The sequence below is a fragment of the Bos grunniens genome, chromosome 25 (genome assembly GCF_055505025.1).
Source record: "Bos grunniens cultivar Pamir isolate PY7600 chromosome 25, Bosgru_T2T1.0, whole genome shotgun sequence".
In the NCBI taxonomy this organism is placed as follows: domain Eukaryota; kingdom Metazoa; phylum Chordata; class Mammalia; order Artiodactyla; family Bovidae; genus Bos; species Bos grunniens.
Genome location: NC_141189.1, coordinates 1652860 through 1670703, shown reverse-complemented (window position 1 = coordinate 1670703; position 17844 = coordinate 1652860). Strand labels below are relative to the sequence as shown.

The following is a 17844-nucleotide window of genomic DNA, read 5'->3' as shown; positions in this document are numbered from 1 at the left end:
CCAGGGTCCCGGCAGAGGGGGCGGAGCAGGCCAGCTGCAGGGAGGTGTCGGTGCTGGTGCAGTGTTCCACTTGTGATGGGTCTCTTCGGCTTTTTACTTCTTCTGCAGTCAGTTTTGGAGGCGTGTGTCTGCTGGGAGTCTGTTCATCTCACGCAGGCTGTGTGCCTTCTGGAGTCCGGTTGCTGATGGAATCCCTTCGATCCTTGTTCCTCCTGTAGGGTCTGTGGTGCTGCCTCACCTCACATTCCTCGCTGCGGTAACTGGAATCTTGTCTCTTTTTCTGGGTCAGTCGATCCAGCTACAGCTAAAGCTTTATCAATTTTATTGATCTTCTCAAAGAACCAGCATTTGGCTCAGCCGATTTTCTCTCTTATTTCCCACCTCCCATTTAACTTATTTCTCCTCTTGTCTTTATTAATTCCTTTGTCTGCTTGCTTTGGGTTAACCAAGCAAACTGCAAAAGCAGTTCGGTGGGAGAAAGATCACCTTTTCCATAAATCGTGCTGCAGCACTTAGACATTCATAAAGCAAAAAAGTGAACCTTTTGTACAAAAATTAGCTCCAGGTTAATCACAGACTTAAATGTAGAACGTAGGCAAAGAGTTCTTAGACTTGGCACCAAAATGCAGTCTGTGGAAGGGAGATTTAGTAAGTTAGACTACAAACTTCGCCTCTGTGGAAAACCCTGTTAAGAGATGGAAAGACAGACTGAGAGGATATCTGCAAACCGCGCGCTTGAGAGAGACGCGCGCTCAGTGCCAGACGGTGTATAAACAAACACCCGTTAGAAAGCCGGCGGAGGACTTCCCCGGGCCAGCGGCCAAGACCGCGCTCTCAGTGCAGGGGCCCAGGTTCGAACCTGGTCCAGGAACCAGGATCCCAGATGAAAGAAAGGGAAAGGGAGCATCGCTCAGTCATATCCTGACTCTTTGTGACCCCGCGGACTGTAGCCCACCAGGCTCCTCCGTCCGTGGGATTCTCCAGGCAAGAGTATTGCCATTCCCTTCTCCAGGGGATCTCCCTGACCCAGGGATCAAACCCGGTCTCCTGAACTGCAGGCGGGTTCTTTACCGTCTGAGCCACCAGGACCCCACGTGCTGTCCTGTATGTGTCCTGTGTGACAGCTGAGACCCGGCGCAGCCCCTTCAGAAGTCGGGCAGCCTGACCCTGCCTGGGCGTCCATGAGCCTGGACTTGAGCCCTCCATGAGGCTGCCTCGCGTCAAAACCTGGGATGGAGGCAGCTCGCAGCTTCTGCTCGGCCTGCAGAGCACTTGGGGTGGGGCTCCCTGTCAGGCGCTTGGTCTCCATGTTGAGAAGTTCTCGTTTTAAATCACCGTGAGCCGTTTGGGTCGTTCCATGAGCGCAGTGAGCGCTGGAGCGGCAGGGTCACTGCCCAGAGCAGCCGGTCCTGAGCTCGGGGCTGTGCTGGGCAGTGATGCCCTCAGGACGCCGTCCCGCCTCGGCCCCACTGCTGGGCTCAGCCTCCCGCTTCCTGCAGCCCTGGGCTCCGAGCTCCGCCCTGTCGCTAGTGACCCGGGCAGGTTCTTCTCCTCAGTCAGCTGGGGCCCTCTTCTGGGAGGGGGCCTGGCACCTGTGGGTGTTCTGGACGCAGGCCGTGTCTCCCACCCAGCTCTCCCTTGAGCAGGAGTCATCAAGTGTCACTGCACTGCAGGCCACGCGGGGGCCAGTGGAGAGGGACGCGGGGTGAGGCGAGGTAAGAGCCCCAGCCGCCTGTGTCCCCGCCCCCAAGGCTCGGGGCATCGTGCAGGGTTGGGCAGCTGTGCCCCGGGCCCTCTGACCCGCCCCCAAGGCTCCGGGCATCGTGCAGGGGTGGGCGGCTGCACCCCGGGCCCTGTGGCCCGGCCTCCATTCCGCGGGGAAGGAAGTGGCGGGTGGAGCAGGTGGGCCGTCCCCCTGTGGCCGAGCTGGCCTGGCCCACGAGGTGGCCTGTGCCTGCCTCACCTGGCCTCACTCTCCAGCCTGTCAGTTCCACCTAAGCTGAGGCAGGTGGCCTCTGCGTGGTGTGCAGTGCTGTGCGGGCTTGGGGGGGCCACAGCCCCCTCCCTGGCTGGGGCCCGGCGGGGCGGTGCTGGCGGCCCTGGCCCCGTCCTCCCTTGAGGGGTCCCTGTGCTGAGGCCCTGCTCTGGAAAGCTGCAAGCCAGTCAGGGTGGGTGCCGGGGAGGCGTGATCTGGCTGACATAATGAATGGACTTGGCCAGAGAGCAGTGTGAAATCTGGGTCAGGGGGCTCCGGGAGGTCGCCCTCTCCCGCCTCCAGTAGGTGCTGTGGAGCTTTTCATCAGGAGGTTGAAGTTGCAGGAACACGGCCGCTGGTGAGAAGTACGGAGACTCACAGATGAACCAAGGCTCGTCCCTTCCCCTGCGATCCGCCGGCTCCTGTGGGCTTGGGCGGGGGGCCCCGGACAGTGACTCTGACCTCAGGTGGCTGTGCCCGGCGGCGCCCTGAAACCGGGACCACAGTCCTTCCCGGAGGGGGGCCTGCGAGTGGACTTGGAGCTGCCGCCAGGCTGCACGCACGCTGAACCTGGGGGTCAGAGCTGCCTTTCCAGTCTGGCAGCCCTCGGCTCCAGGGGCCTGCTCTGCATCTGATGAACTGTGAGCGATAAGACTGTCGTGGAATGAGGCTGATGGACACAGCAGTGAAGAAGGAGAGGCACCTTGGGGGCGGGCTGGAGAGCCAGGGAGGAACACAGTCCGGCCCTGGATGGCAGAGGCCCGGGAAGCTGCTGAGCGCCAAGGTCAGGGTCTGCCTGCTCCAGCTGCCCTGGAGCCCAGCTGTGAGGTCATGGACATCAGAGCTCCTTCCAGCGAACCAGCCCATTAGGGAAGGTTAAAAACGCGTGTCCTCCATCTGCTGTGACCGGGGCGATGTCTTACTTGTTTAGGAACCATTTCCATCAAGCACAGATGAATAGTTTTTGCCACTTTTAAAGGGGTTCCGCTGCCTCTTGTGAAGCCGGGCTTCTCCAGCCTGTCCTGGAGAAGCGTGTTGGGCAGCGCGTGTACTGCGTGAGCCTTGGTGGTAGGGAGAGGCCGGCGAGACACGCACGAGGGGATGCTTCATTCAGGACTCACTGCTTCATTTATTCAGGCTACTCCAGGGAGTGAGTAGGACTGCCTTCTGTTAAAATTACCCTCTGATCCACTCGTCATCCACTAGACGGCCTTTTCACCCAGGTAACTGGAGTTGCTGAGTTTCAACTTCTCTGAAAACATGGCCATGAGAGCCTTTTTTCCCTCCAGCCTGGGTTGAGCCGCGTCTCTGGGGGCGTCTCCTGTGCGGGTCCTGAGGTGTGACCCCTGCTGCAGGCGCGGGGCGGGGGGTGCCCACGGCCATCTCCCTGCCTGCTGTTCCGGGCCCTCCCTCTTGGCCACGGCGGCCTGGAGGGTCGGGACTGGATCCTTGGCTCCCCAGGGAATGCCAGGGCTAGCACCGTCCAGATGACCTCAGGCCCCGGGAGTTGGATTTTCTCTGGAGGAAGACCTGGGGACCTCGGGCAAGAAGTGCCAGCCCTTTCCCAGAGCCCAGTGGGTGTGGGCGGGCCCCGGCTCAGTTCAGGGAGGTGGCGGTCCACTTCTGCTCCGTGCTTCCTCCCGGCCCCGCTCTCATCATGATAATCACGGCTCCCACAGCACCTCGTCTGGTCTCCGGTGTCTTCCTCCCTACTCCAGACATGCAGGCCTTCCCCTCCCGGCCCTCCTTCACTGAGCGGCGTGACTCCCGGGAGCCTGGCTGGAAGTCCGCGTCCCCTGCGGCCTGCCCTCTGCCGTGCCGCGCCTTCGGCTGTGGGACACCTTGGCCTCCGTGCGAGTTCTTCCTGCTCGGCAGGCATGGGTGGGGAGTTGGTCGTGGGCTGGGGTTTTCTTCCGAGAAGCTGTGTGTGAGTGTGACTGTATAGCCAGAACCTTGCTTCTGAAATTTCACAGGATCTTGTATTTTTAATACTTCTATCAGCTTTCTATCAGCGCGTGCTGCTCGGGGAGCATGGCCTCCGCGGGTCTGGAACTTTGTATAAGTGTGCTGTACAGCGGGTGCCCGCTTGTGCTGCTTTCTGCTGCTCAGGTTCGTTTCTGTGTCATGAATGTGCCACCCTAGAGCTTTTCCTCCTCCTGTTGACGGGTGCTCGGGTTGCTTTCTTGGCGATGGTGACTGATGCTGCCGTGACGTCTTTTCACTTGTCTCGCAGTCACACACACGCACAAGTTCTGTCTGCACGTCCCTGGGAGGCTCCATCACGTGCTCACCTGTGCAGTTGGGGTCACACAGCTGGCCGGGGGGCTGTGACAGCTGCAGCCTGCGGCAGGGCACCGGCATTCCGGTGGCTTCAGTCTTGCTCACACTTCACGTCGTCCACGCTGCCTCACACCCTGCCATTCCCGGAGGGCCAGCGCCTCCTGTGTTTGCAGCGTGTTGTGCCTCCCAGGGCAGGCTGAGCGGGGACACCCCTCCTGTGCTGATGGGCCGTTTGGAGATCCACTTTGGTGAAGCCCCCTCCAGATTCACTGCCCTCCGTTTTTTCTCTTTCTGGCCTTTTTCTTCCTGATTTGTAAGAATTCTTTGTATATTCTGCATCCTAGCCTTTTATCAAGTATTTGTTTGCAAATGTCTTCTCCTAGGCTTTCCCTCTAACTTAGCAGAGCTCTTAATCTTGACAAGGTGTACTCTCGCGAATGTGAAGGTTCCTTTTCAGTTACCGCTTTTTGTGGATTCTCTGTTTAAGGAAGCTCTGCTGCCCCAAGACACTGAGGCGTCTTTCCATACTATTTTCCTTAACGCTTTGCTTTTTCACACATAACTTCACAACACAAGGCTTTACCGTATTTGGCAAGCTTGGTTTTCTGCCCACAGGAATATTCAGTTGACTCGACAGCATTTATTGAGAAGATTGGCCTTTCGGGCTCCTTATGTGAATCTAATCGCCCCTCTGTGCGGAGCTGTCCCTGCCCGTCTCTCGCGCGGGAACCACGCTGCTGTAATCCCTGGGACTGCGGTCTGGTAGGGAGCCCGCCCTCCTCGCCAGCCGACTGCCCGGGCCGACTACCACCCTCCCCATCTCCACGTCGAGCTTAGATCTCCGCCTGTCAGCCTCCACCGATAAACCTGCCGAGGTTTTACTGGGGGTACAGCGATTAAGTAACATCTTTATAGCGTTAAATCTTCTGATCCATGAACCTGTTTATTTGTCTCCACGTTTTTAGGTCATTAATTTCTCTCAGTAGTGTTTGCAGAGTTTTCTGGGTAGACATCTCATCTCGTAGGTTTTTTTTTTTTTTAACGAAGATGTTATAAATGGCATCTTTTCCAGGATTCCCTCTTGGAACCCCTTTTGCCAGCATGTAGAAATGTAACTGAACGTTGGGTGTTGACTTTGATCCGGCAGCGTGACTGAGCTCCCTCGTTTTAATCATTTATAGTAAATTTTCTTGGGCTTTCCACCTTCACAATGTGTCAGTGACTGTTAGTAGCTTTTCGTTTCCTCCTGATTTTCACGCCTCACTCCGCTGCTCAGGATGCCCGGTGCTGGTTGGAGCGGGAACATCAGTAACTCTGCTTCTGTTTCAGTCCCTTCCCCTGCCCGCCCCCATCATAGCCGCAGACTTAGTGTGGGAATGTGTCAGCCCACAGAGGGTCCCCTTTCCTCCTCGTCTCTGAGGGGGCTTCTCCATCCTAATGTTTTAATCCTGAACAGCTGTTGAATTTTAATCAGATGCTTTTGCTGCATATATTGAGCCGATCATGGTTTTTTTCTTTATTCTGTTAATTTGGAGAATTTAATTAATTGGTTTTCAAATGTTAAAGCAAAACTGCATTCCAGGAATTAAACTAACTTGTCTGTGGACTGTCCTTTGCAAGTAATGCTTTATTTGTTTTGCTAATAAGCAGTTCAGGGATTTTGCTTCTGTGTTTGGGAGAGATCTTGACAGTTTTTATTTCTTACAAAGTTTCCTTAGCAGGTTTTGGTGTCATGGTTTTTCTGGCTTTATAAAATGCGTTAGAAGGTTCTTTCCCTTCTTTGTAAGAGTTTGTGTGAGATTGGTGATATTTCTTTCTTTAAAGTTTAGTGGAGTTCACCAAGAAAGGCATCCAGACCTGGAGTTTTTGTTGGGAAAATTCTGTACTGGGGCTTTGATTTCTTTTAATAGCTTTGGAAGTATTCAGATTTTCTTTTTATTCTTGATTCAGTGGTGATAAGCCTTTAGGAAAAAAAAAAAAAGGATTGTCTATTTTATCTAAAATTTTAAATTTGTGTGAAGTTCAGCGTATCTTATTAGATTTTAAAATATTTCTGTGGTCTGTAGTTATGTCTTCCTTTTCTGCCTCATTATTTGGTTATTTAATCTCTCTCTTGGAGTATCTCATCAAGGCTCATCACTTTTATTAATCATTTGGATGAACGAGCTTTTGGTATTATTGACTCTGTGCTCTGTGTATTCTATTTCATTAATTTCTATTTTTATATTTACTGTCACTTTGTTTTTCTTGTTCAGACTTTCTCAGTCATATGTGTAGTTGATTGGTTTTATCTTTCTCTTCTAATACATTCATTTAAGGATGTAAATTTAGATGCAGAGTTCAGCATTGATATATTGTATTTTTCCTATTTAGTTCAAAATACTTAGCAGTTTCCACTGTGGCTGCGTTTATACGCATCTGTTACCACCAGCATCTCCACGCGTCCGAGGGGCCCTTCTCCTTCTGCCGGAAGGCGGTCCTTTAGCGTTTCCCCTCAGTGCGGCTGTGTGCTGAGGAATTGTCTGAGTTTTTCTTGGTTTGGAAATGTTTTTATTAAACTTACTTTTGGAGGACCTTCTTGCTGGGTGCAGACTCGGTGGGCAGCCCCCTGTGGCCGTCCCTCGCTGTTGGCGTTCATCTCCTCTGTTCAGAAGCGCGCTGTCCTCGGACGCTGTCGGCTGGCCTCACCTCCTTTGCCGTCTGAGCCGTGTGCCCTGGCGTCCTCCACGGCCGGTCCGGGGCTGCAAGGCTGGCCTCTGAGCGGCCTACGTGGAGTTGCCTCAACCTCGTCCCCGGGTCTCCATGGGTGTGGACCCCGATGGACGCAGGAGTCGCAGCCGCAGAGCAGTGTACACACGGTGCGGTCCACAGGATGTGTGCAGACCCTCTGCCTGTTCGCCCAGGGCCTTCTCCCTCTGTCCCGCCCAGCCAGGCCTGCTCACCCACCAGCAAGTTGTCTGGTCTTTGAGACCCGAGGTAACATGAGGCCGTGTTACCCCAACCACCACGTCTATTAGGAGTGTGGGGCCATCAGGACCAGCTGTTCCCTCTCAGCCTGGAGCTCCGAGGCTGAGGGCGGAACAGGGTCGCGGCCCCTGCCTTTGCGGCTAGATGTGGCCTCCGCTCTCCCAGCCCCTGTGGGCGCAGCAGGCCTGGCCTGGGGCGTGGGGGCCTCGTCCATCCCTGCCCCTCCCCCGCACCCTCAGCTCGTCTCTCCCACAAGATTGGGGCGCACTGATCACGTGACCAGCAGGGTGGCGAGGACACCCAGGATTGTGGGTCTCCAGAGAGAGGCGCCCCGCAGGGGCCAGTCTCGCCTGCACCCGGAGGGTCCGCCTGGCCCCTGTGCTGACCTGTGTGTTCAGGAGTGAATGGCCGCACTCGTTCAAGTGGAAACCAGAGCGCTTCACCGCACGTGGACTCGGTCGTTAAAAAGTCATTATCGGATCAAGCCAGCACAGTTCTCCTGACTTCGTGACTAATGACAAAACAGTTTCTGTAAAAGGTACAAACAGCAAACTTTCAATTTTGAGTCTTCTTCTTTGATAGCCTGGAGACGTAACAGAAGAGAACTGTGGCGAGAGGCGGCGTTGTGGAGATTTACTGGTCAATAAAGGCGACGATTACCGCTTGTTTATGAAAGGAAAGCCCTCCTGGCCCTGGCCCCCATGTGCCCCACCACTCTGTGATGATGACTCTGTAACCAGCTCGGAACCATAAAAGTCGATGGGAAGATATAGGATTTCAATAAAATTATGACACTCGATAAACCGTCCTGTTGGAAACAAATTTTCCACGGGTGTGTGACCGGTTCCAGTTGGATTTGTAACTTTAATTTCTCACTTATTGAATTTTTTGTCATCACCTAATGATGAAGTCTGTGCCGGGGTGATGGCCCAGCTGGAGGCTCCCTAGACCGCTGAGCTCAGTGGGTGAGGACCCGTGGGCCCCGAGGAAGGCAGCGTGGAGGTGAGCGCCCACCGTCTCCAGTCTCACCTGAGGAGCGGCCCAGGCTGGCCAGGGGGCTGCGCGGCGCTCAGGGTGCAGGAGCATCGGGGCGCGTCTGTCCTGGGCAGGCGGGCCTCCACTCACGGAAGCACCAGTTAAGACGACGTGGGCAGAGTGCCTGTGGCCTTGCCCCCCAGTCTGTTCCAGGTCTGAGAACGTGCCTCGGGGCCGGGGCCAGTGTGGGCTGGCCCTGCAGCTTGCCTGGTCGCTGCCCTGGAGGGCATGGGGGCTGCAGAGGCACCAGCAGAGTGTGGAGCGAGGTTGCCTGACCCTCCCCAGCGGCTGCACCCGGCATGGCCGCAGGGACGCCGCACCCGTGAACACGGGTCTGTCTGCCCGTGTGGACGGGATCGCTGCTGTCTTTGTGAGCCTCACGGGCCCCAGGGCCGCGGCTGGGCGCTTGGTCCAGGACAGTGTTGGTCATCCCGGGCAGCCTGTGAGAGCCGCTGATGAGGACAGAGGCTTGGGGCCGAGGAGCAGAGCTGGGACTTGGACGTGTTCTCACGGGCACATCCTCCCAGGTTCTGCTGGCTCAGGCGGAGGCCGCCCGGCTGTGCGTCCTGCTCCCCAGCGCGGCCGGCACACTGCGGCTTCACCCGTCAGAAACACCGGCTCTCGGGCCCCACCCAGACCTGCTGGAGCTCTAGGGACCTTTCACAGCAGGCGGGAGCGTTGTGCAGCGGTGTCCCGTGAGCCTGCTGCGTGCAGGGAGCTGATTCTCTTTACTTATGTCGCCCATGTGGGCCTCGTTGGCGACGGCTGGGGGCATGGGGCGGGAGGAGGCTAGGTGCCCGTGCCCAGCTCCTGCTCAGGAAGAGGTCCCCCCTCCACACTCGCCCCAGCATCAGGCCCTCCATGGGGCAGAGACCTCCTTTCCTGGAGCCAGAGCGGCTCCACTCGTGGACGCGGGGTGCCCCGCGGTCTCCAGGACTCCCTGGGACCCCGGTCACCAGTGTCTCAGGAAGGCCCTCCTGTCCGGCTTGGGCGCAGTGCCCGTCTGCCCCAGGCCCTGGCCTCCTGGCTCGGGCTGTCGGCCTTCCCGTCACTGAGCCGTGACGTGACTCCTGTTGGCTTTTAGGGGTGGTCTCGGGGCCATGTGATCAGCGTGTCCAACGAGACCTGAGCTGCATCTTTACCAGGCTCCGTCTTTTGTCCCAGACACAGGGAGGGCTGCCAGGCGTGGCTGGGGCACGTTCACACCTTGAACTGTGGCCTCTCGTGTCCCACAAGCTCCGGGGGAAGGGGCGCCCTCTACCCCTCTCCTGTGAGTCTCTGAGCGTTACAGACCCGACGGTGCCGCCCGAGGCTGGGTGGTCGGCGTGTGCCCCACCTGAGGATGGCAGGTGGACCCGCTGCCGCAGGCTGAGCTCCGCCGGGGTTCAGAGTGGCCAGGGCCTGGCCCGGCCTCGGTCCTCTGCCGGGCTCGGTTCAGCTCGCAGTCTTTGAGGAGCCTGGCAGCCTGCTCCCGGACTTGACCCTGTGACCCCTGCGCTGCTCTGTCTCGCCCCCGGCCTGACCTCCACCCTCTTGCCCACAGGAGCGCGACGGCATGCGGGCCATCCTGGGCTCGTACGATAGCGAGCTGACCCCGGCTGAGCACTCGCCTCAGCTGACCCGCCGCATGCGCGAGGCCGAGGACATGATGCAGAAGGTGCAGGCGCACAGCTCGGAGGTGGAGGTGAGTGCTGGGGGCGGGGGGCCGTGCCCCAGACGCTGACCGAGAGCCACGCACGGGGGCCCGCACCCGAGTCCCCGGCCGTGCCCCTGAGACACTGACCAAGAGCCACAGTGGGGGGCCGCATCCACAACGCTGACCAAGAGCCACACACGGGGGGCTGCACCCGAGTCCCTGGCCGTGCCCCCACAATGCTGACCAAGAGCCACGCACGGGGGGGCCGCACCCGAGTCCCCGGCTCTCTGTACCCCGAGCCCCGCTGTGCCCCACGCACACTCGGTCAGGTCGCCGCGGGGCTGGCAGCGCTGCACCTCATGGCTGTCTGTCCGGCTCCCCGTGTCGGTGCTGGGGCTGTCCCTGCCCTCAGAGCACGTTGGCAGCGTGGTCACCGCCTCACCTTGTCCTCACAGCCCCAGGCCAGGGGACACCCCGCCACCTCTCAGCCCCTTCCCCCGTGAGCCCCGACTCCCCCGGGGCCCCTGAGGCTGCCGGCTTTGGGCAGAGAAGGCCCTGCCCCCGCCCTTCCTGTGGTCAGCAGGGCCACAGGCGTCCCCTCCACCTCCCCCTCCGGCTCGGCCCTCCGGGAGCTCAGGGGGTGGCGGGTGTCACAGCGCACCCACGTCAGCACCTGATTCCCTGTCATTGTCGTCACCGCGGGAGCCCATGCAGCCAGTCCAGGTGTGGGCTGGCGGCCCCGGGCAGACGAGGGGCAGGGGACTGGCCTCCCGGCCACGGCAGCACCCCACCCTATCCACGTCAGGCTCCCAGCCCAGCCCTGTGCTCTCCGGATGCAGGTGTGGACGGCCTCCTGCCCTCTGCCCAGGTCACGCTGACCCCAGGGCTGCGTGAGGACGGACGTCCCCACCTATGAGGCTTGGCGCTCCCGGGACCCGCCATGTGTTCTGGACACGGGCTCTGCCGGTCCCCACCAGTCCCCGGCCGCCCAGCAAGGCTGTCGGTGGGGGCGGGCTCACCTTCCGTGTGTCCTGCGCTGCAGACCCTGCAGGGCACAGAGCCCCGGAGTCCCCACAAGAGCGCCGCCTGGGCTTGAGCTGCTGTCCCTGGAGAGGATCAGGCTCAGAGGGGCTGCCACGTGGCGTCCCGGGCAGGTGGAGGGAGGCTGCCTCCGTGGTGGGAGTCAGGACTGGGCCCGCCCTGCCGAGAGCCTTTTGCCCCCGGCGCCACCAGGGGGCAGCAGACGGAGCCTGCGCCCTGCTCCCGGTTGGCGGGACGGGGGCTGTGCTGAGGGGCCTGGGCGGGGCCTGGACGGTGGCGGGGGAGGGGGGTGGGGGGGGCGGGGGGGGGTGGGGGCGGGGTGTGTGTGTGTGGCGGGGGGGGGGGGGGACCGGACCGGCATGGGGAGGGGTGGGGACCGGACGGGCTTCTGGTGAACCTGCGTCTGTTGATCTCTGTGCCGGCACCACCTCTATGGGCCCCGGAGCCCGCCCGGTAGGAGCCCCTGGGCGCCAGGCCCCCGCCAGGACAGGCCGGAGCCGTCACCTGTGTGTCCGCACCCGCGGCCCCTCGGAAGGGGGCGGCCCCACGGTGTCTGACTGACCCCCGACACCCCTCCCCACCCCACCCCAGCCCAGCGGCCCCACACGGCCCGGGACTGCAGGCTGGGCTGGGATCCTCCTTGCCGCTGTCCTGTTCTTGTTTTAGTAACAGTAACATCTCATGTCTCTGAAGCTCCAAAGCTGGCCACACTTGGAGACTGTAGAAGCTGCTTCAAGCTGTTGCCAGACGTTTATTAGTTGGCATCACATGCAGACAGACGGTAGAGAGTGACTTAACTTTACAGAGCCTGTTGGTTAGTGGCTGTTCGCAGCCTCCGGGCAAGCCCTCCATCACTCAGCGCTGAGCTGTGCGCACTGTTGGGGTGCTAGTGGGGAGGAGCCCCGTCCTGCCCTCTGTGGGCACTGTTGGGGGAGGAGCCCTGTCCTGCCTGCTCTGTGTACTGTTGGGGAAAGAGCCCCGTCCTGCCCGCTGTGCACGCTGTTGGGGCTTCATGGGGAAGGAGCCCCGTCCTGCCTGCTGTGGGCACAGTTTGAGGAGAAGCCCCGACCTGCCCGCTGTGTGCACTGTTGGGGAAAGAGCCCCGTCCTGCCCGCTGTGGGCACTGTTGAGGGAGGAGCCCCATCCTGCCCACTGTGTGCACTGTTGGGGAAAGAGCCCCATCCTGCCCGCTGTGGGCACTGTTGAAGGAGGAGCCCCGTCCTGCCCGCTCTGTGCACTGTTGGGGAAAGAGCCCCTTCCTGCCCGCTGTGGGCACTGTTGGGGAAGGAGCCCTGCCCTGCCTGCTGTGCACACTGTTGGGGCTTCATGGGGAAGGAGCCCCGTCCTGCCCGCTGTGGGCACAGTTGGGGGAGGAGCCCCGTCCTGCCTGCTCTGTGTACTGTTGGGGAAAGAGCCCCATCCTGCCCGCTGTGGGCACTGTTGAGGGAGGAGCCCCATCCTGCCCGCTGTGTGCACTGTTGGGGAAAGAGCCCCGTCCTGCCCGCTGTGGGCACTGTTGGGGAAGGAGCCCTGCCCTGCCTGCTGTGCACACTGTTGGGGCTTCATGGGGAAGGAGCCCCGTCCTGCCCACTGTCTCAGGAACTGCAGGGAGCAGCGGTGCCTGCAGAGAGCACAGTCCCACAGCGCACCGGGCCTCATGGTGTGCACGGAGCGAGAGCTGATCTGGGGCTGGGGGTGCCTGGGGTCTGGCAGGCCTGCTGGCAGGTGGGGCTCCCTCTCCCTGCCCTCCCCTCCTCGCTCTTCTCTTCCGGCGTCTCCCCTCTCCTCCTTTGCTTCTTTCTGTTCCGTCTTGGCTCCGTCTCCTTCTGCCTTCGCCCCTCCCTGTCCTCTCTCACCTTCCTCTGTCCTCTGCTTCTCCTTGGCCTTTCTCTGGCCCGCTGCTCACCCCCAAGCTCCTCTTTCTTCTCAGCAGGCTGTGTCCATGAAAGACCCACAGGAAGGCCTGTGGGCTGTGTGACCATGTGGTCTTGATGCTCAGCTCGGGGGCCCTCAGTAGATGGTGGGTGAGGCTCTGTGTTAATGAAACTTTATTGACAGAGCCAGGAGGGGGCTGGATTGGACGCTGGCTGCAGTTGTCGGCCATCTGTCTTAGGGCCTCTGTTCTGGGACCCCGAGGACCCTGCTGCCGATGTGAGAGCCGCCACGCCTGCTCCACGGGGCCCGGCCAGGCACCCACCCACAGGTGCGGGGGACAGGGCACTTCCCTGGCTTTTACTCGCTGGGGAGGAGTGGGAAGCATGGATGTGAGCACAGGAAATTTGAAAACACATCCACTTCGTACAGAGCCATCCCACTTCACCCATTTAGCTTAATCAGCCAGTTCTAATGGGAAACGTGTTTTGATTCTGGCAAAAACATCTCAGTGCGACGCGCGGAAATGTTGAGATTGGGAGGATCCCAGCAGCCCATGTCTGCTGCTGTCTTGCACGGCTTCTGTTTATTCTGTTTAATAAAGTGGCTGCAGAAGTTGGTGGCATATGTCGTGAGTCCTCTTCTGTCAACAGAGCTATAAACATGCAGCTCACGCCACCTTGATTCGAAATATTAGCCTGAGTTGTGTTTCCAATTTATTTAATTAAGCAGATTACGGTGCTGTGGGCTGCATGGAGGTCTGTGGAAAATCCCAGTTTCATAACATAGCAGTTAAATCCTGGCTCCAGCTTAGGAAAAGGTGGACATGGCGCTGCTCCTCCCGTGACTCAGGCCAGGGCTTACCTCCGCGTTTCTGTTATCACCTCCCGGCCTGGAGGAACAGCAGCTTTTGAACCCTAGGTTGTACCAGGTCCAGGCTTTCTCTTACTTGTGAAAGTACATGTTTGGTGCTCCCCTTACACAAGGAGCTTGAGCTGACTCCTGTAAAAAGCGCAGCTGAAACAAACTGGACAATCTTGAGACAGAATTCCAGGATGAGCAAGAGCTAAAGAGAAGCGGCGGGCAGGAAGGAGGCGCTCGGGGAGGAGACCACACGCGCCCGGGCCGCCTCCCTGGCCGCAGGGACCCGACGGCTGAGGCCAGGGTGGTGGGCGGTGGCCCCATGCTGCTTTTGGCTTCCTGAGGACCCCCGTGCTGTTTGCACCTGCCCCGCCCCCCACGGCAGCGCAGGACACATTCTTGCACACTCACGGCTGCTGCGTTTTGGCGACACGCCCCCTAACAGGCGCGAGGGGACCCTCACTGCTTGTGCTTTGCATCTCCCTGACGGCCAGTGACGCAGAGCATCTTTTCTCCTGGCCATTTTTATTCTTCTTTGGAGGGACGTCTGTTCAGATCCTCTCACCATTTTTAAATTGGTATTTTTTTATATATATATATTCAACTTTGTGAGTTCCTTATGTATGTCGGATAGCAGCTCCTTACCTGGTACATCGTTTACACACCCTGTCTCCCATTCTGTAGGTCGCCCTTCCTTCTGTTCCCTTGCTGTGCAGAAGCTTCAGAGTCTGTCTTTTCTGTTTTCATCACACATGTCCGTGGACTGTTGGTTGAGTCTGCTTTGAATCTGTAGCTCGCTTTGGAAAGCATGCGCAGTTTGACAGTGTTCTTCCAATCCAGGAACACAGAATGTCTTTCCCTTTGTTTACTTCGTATTCAGTTTCTATCGGAGTCTTATATTTTTGAGTATATAGTTCCTTTATCTCCTTGGTTAAATTTATTATTTTTATTAATTAGTTTTTGGCTTTGCTGGGTCTTGGCCGCTGCTCGGGCTTTTTCTCTGGTTGTGGTGCGCGGGCGTCGCATCGCCGTGGCTTCTCCTGTTGCGAAGCGCAGGCTCTCCAGGGTGAGAGGGCTTCAGGAGTCACGGTACGTGGGCCTCGTAGCTGCAGTTCCTGGACTCTGGAGTACAGGCTTAGTAGCCGTGGTGCATGGGCGTACTGGATCTTCCCAGACCAGAGATCTGACTCCTGTCTCCTGCATTGGCAAGTGGATTCTTTCCCGCTGAACCACCAGGGGAGTCTTGTTTTATGGTTGTTTGATGCTGTTGTTCTGACAGCTGCTCTGCTGCCTGTGCCAGGCTCTGTGCTTCCCCCAGTGAGGTGGTCCTCGTGGCCAGCAGGTCAGCTGTTCATCTATACGAAAGCCCTTCCCAGAGAGTTTGGGATGGACATGTACACACTGCTGTATTTAAAATGGACCTACCATAGAACACAGGCCGGGAGGAGCTACCCCACGTCCAAGGTCAGGAGCAGCGGCTGCGCTTTGCTGGAGCAGCCGTGAGGACATACCCCACGTCCAAGGTAAGAGAAACCCAAGTAAGAGGGTAGGTGCTGAGAGAGGCCTCAGAGGGCAGACAGTCTGAAACCACAATCACAGAAAACCAGCCAATCTGATCACACAGACCACAGCCTTGTCTAACTCAGTGAAACTAAGTCACACCATAGGGGCCATCCCAGACGGCGGGTCATGGTGGAGAGGTCTGACAGAATGTGGTCTACTGGAGAAGGGAATGGCAAACCACTTCAGTGTTCTTGCCTTGAGAACTCCATGAACAGTATGAAAAGGCAAAAAGATAGGACACTGAAACATGAACTCCCCAGGTTGGTAGGTGCCCAATATGCTACTGGAGATCAGTGGAGAAATAACTCCAGAAAGAAAGAAGGGATGGAGCCAAAGCAAAAACAACACCCATTTGTGGATGTGATTGGTGATAGAAGTGAGGTTCGATGCTGTAAAGAGCAATATTGCATAGGAACTTGGAATGTCAGGTCCATGAATCAAGGCAAATTGGAAGTGGTCAAACAGGAGATGGCAAGAGTAAACACGGACATTCTAGGAATCAGCGAACTAAGATGGACTGGAATGGGTGAATTTAACTCAGTTCAGTTCAGTCGCTCAGTCACGTCCGACTCTTTGCGACCCCATGAATTGTATCACGCCGGGCCTCCCTGTCCATCACCAACTCCCAGAGTTCACCCAAACTCATGTGCATCAAGTTGGTGATGCCATCCAGCCATCTCATCCTCTGTCGTCCCCTTCACCTCCTTCCCCCAGTCCCTCCCAGCATCAGGGTCTTTTCCAATGAGTCAACTCTTCACATCAGGTGGCCAAAGTACTGGAGTTTCAGCCTCAGCATCAGTCCTTCCAGTGAACACCCAGGACTCATCTCCTTTAGGATGGACTGGTTGGATCTCCTTGCAGTCCAAGGGACTCTGAAGAGTCTTCTCCAACACCACAGTTCAAAACCATCAATTCTTAGGTGCTAATCTTTCTTCACAATCCAACTCTCACATCCATACATGACCACTGGAATTTAACTCAGATGACCATTATATCTACTACTATGGGCAGGAATCCCTCAGAAGAAATGGAGTAGCCATCATGGTCAACAAAAGAGTCTGAAATGCAGTACTTGGATGCAATCTCAAAAACGACAGAATGATCTCTGTTCGTTTCCAAGGCAAACCATTCAATATCATGGAAATCCAAGGCTATGCCCCGACCAATAATGCTGAAGAAGCTGAAGTTAACGGTTCTATGAAGACCTACGAGACCTTTTTGAACTAACACCCAAAAAAGATGTCCTTTTCATTATAGGGGACTGGAATGCAAAAGTAAGAAGTCAAGAAACACCTGGAGTAACAGGCAAATTTGGCCTTGGAATACGGAAGGAAGCAGGGAAAAGGCTAATAGAGTTGTGCCAAGAGAACGCACTGGTCATAGCAAACACCCTCCTCCTACAACAGAAGAGAAGACTCTACACATGGACATCACCATATGGTCAACACCGAAATCAGATTGATTATATTCTTTGCAGCCAAAGATGGAGAAGCTCTATACAGTTAGCAAAAACAAGACCAGGAGCTGACTGTGGCTCAGATCATGAACTCCTTATTGGCAAAATCAGACTGAAATTGAAGAAAGTGGGGAAAACCACTAGACCATTCAGGTATGACCTAAATGAACTCCCTTATGACTATACAGTGGAAGTGAGAAATCGATTTAAGGGACTAGTTCTGATAGACAGGGTGCCCGATGAACTATGGACGGAGGTTCGTGACATTGTACAGGAGATAGGAATCAAGACCATTCCCAAGAAAAAGAAATGCAAAAAAAGCAAAATGGCTGTCTGAGGAGGGCTTACAAATAGCTGTGAGATGAAGGGAAGCAAAAAGCAAAATGGAAAAGGAAAGATACACCCATTTGAATGCAGAGTTCCAAAGAATAGCAAGAAGAGATAAGAAAGCCTTCCTCAGCAATCAATGCAAAGAAAGAGAGGAAAACAACAGAATGGGAAAGACTAGAGATCTCTTCAAGAAACTTAGAGATACCAAGGGAACATTTCATGCAAAGATGGGCTCAATAAAGGACAGAAATGGTAGGGACCTAACAGAAGCAGAAGATATTAAGAAGAGGTGGAAAGAATACACAGAAGAACTGTACAAAAAAGATCTTCAACACCCAGATAATCATGATGGTGTGATCACTCACCTAGAGCCAGACATCTTGGAATGTGAAGTCAAGCGGGCCTTAGAAAGCACCACTACAAACAAAGCTAGTGGAGGTGATGGAATTCCAGTTGAGCTGTTTCAAATTCTGGAAGATGATGCTGTGAAAGTGCTACACTCAGTATGCCAGCAATTTTGGAAAACTCATCAGTGGCCATGGGACTGGAAAAGGTCAGTTTTCATTCCAATCCCAAAGAAAGGCAATGCCAAAGAATGCTCAAAATACCACACAATTGCACTCATCTCACACGAGAAGGAAATGGCAACCCACTCCAGTGTTCCTGCCTGGAGAATCCCAGGGACATAGGGCCTGGTAGGAGGCTGTCTGTGGGGTCACACATAGTTGGACATGACTGAAGTGACTTAGCAGCAGCAGCACATGCTAGTAAAGTAATGCTTAAAATTCTTCAAGCCAGGCTTCAGCAATACGTGAACTGTGAACTTCC

The 17844-nt window shown here is 56.7% G+C and overlaps 1 protein-coding gene across 6 annotated transcripts in view; it reads left to right on the top strand.

The window, feature by feature from the left end:
• MAD1L1 (mitotic arrest deficient 1 like 1) overlaps window positions 1-17844 on the top strand; it is a 286697-nt gene that overhangs the window by 125516 nt on the left and 143337 nt on the right. For 5 of the 6 annotated variants that reach the window (XM_086376992.1, XM_086376989.1, XM_086376994.1 and 2 more), the window contains one exon: window positions 9801-9941. The exons of the other annotated variant lie outside the window; for it this stretch is intronic. In XM_086376992.1, coding sequence (XP_086233118.1) covers window positions 9801-9941 — 141 coding nt within the window. The remainder of the gene's footprint in view (window positions 1-9800; window positions 9942-17844) is intronic. 6 annotated transcript variants of the gene reach the window in all.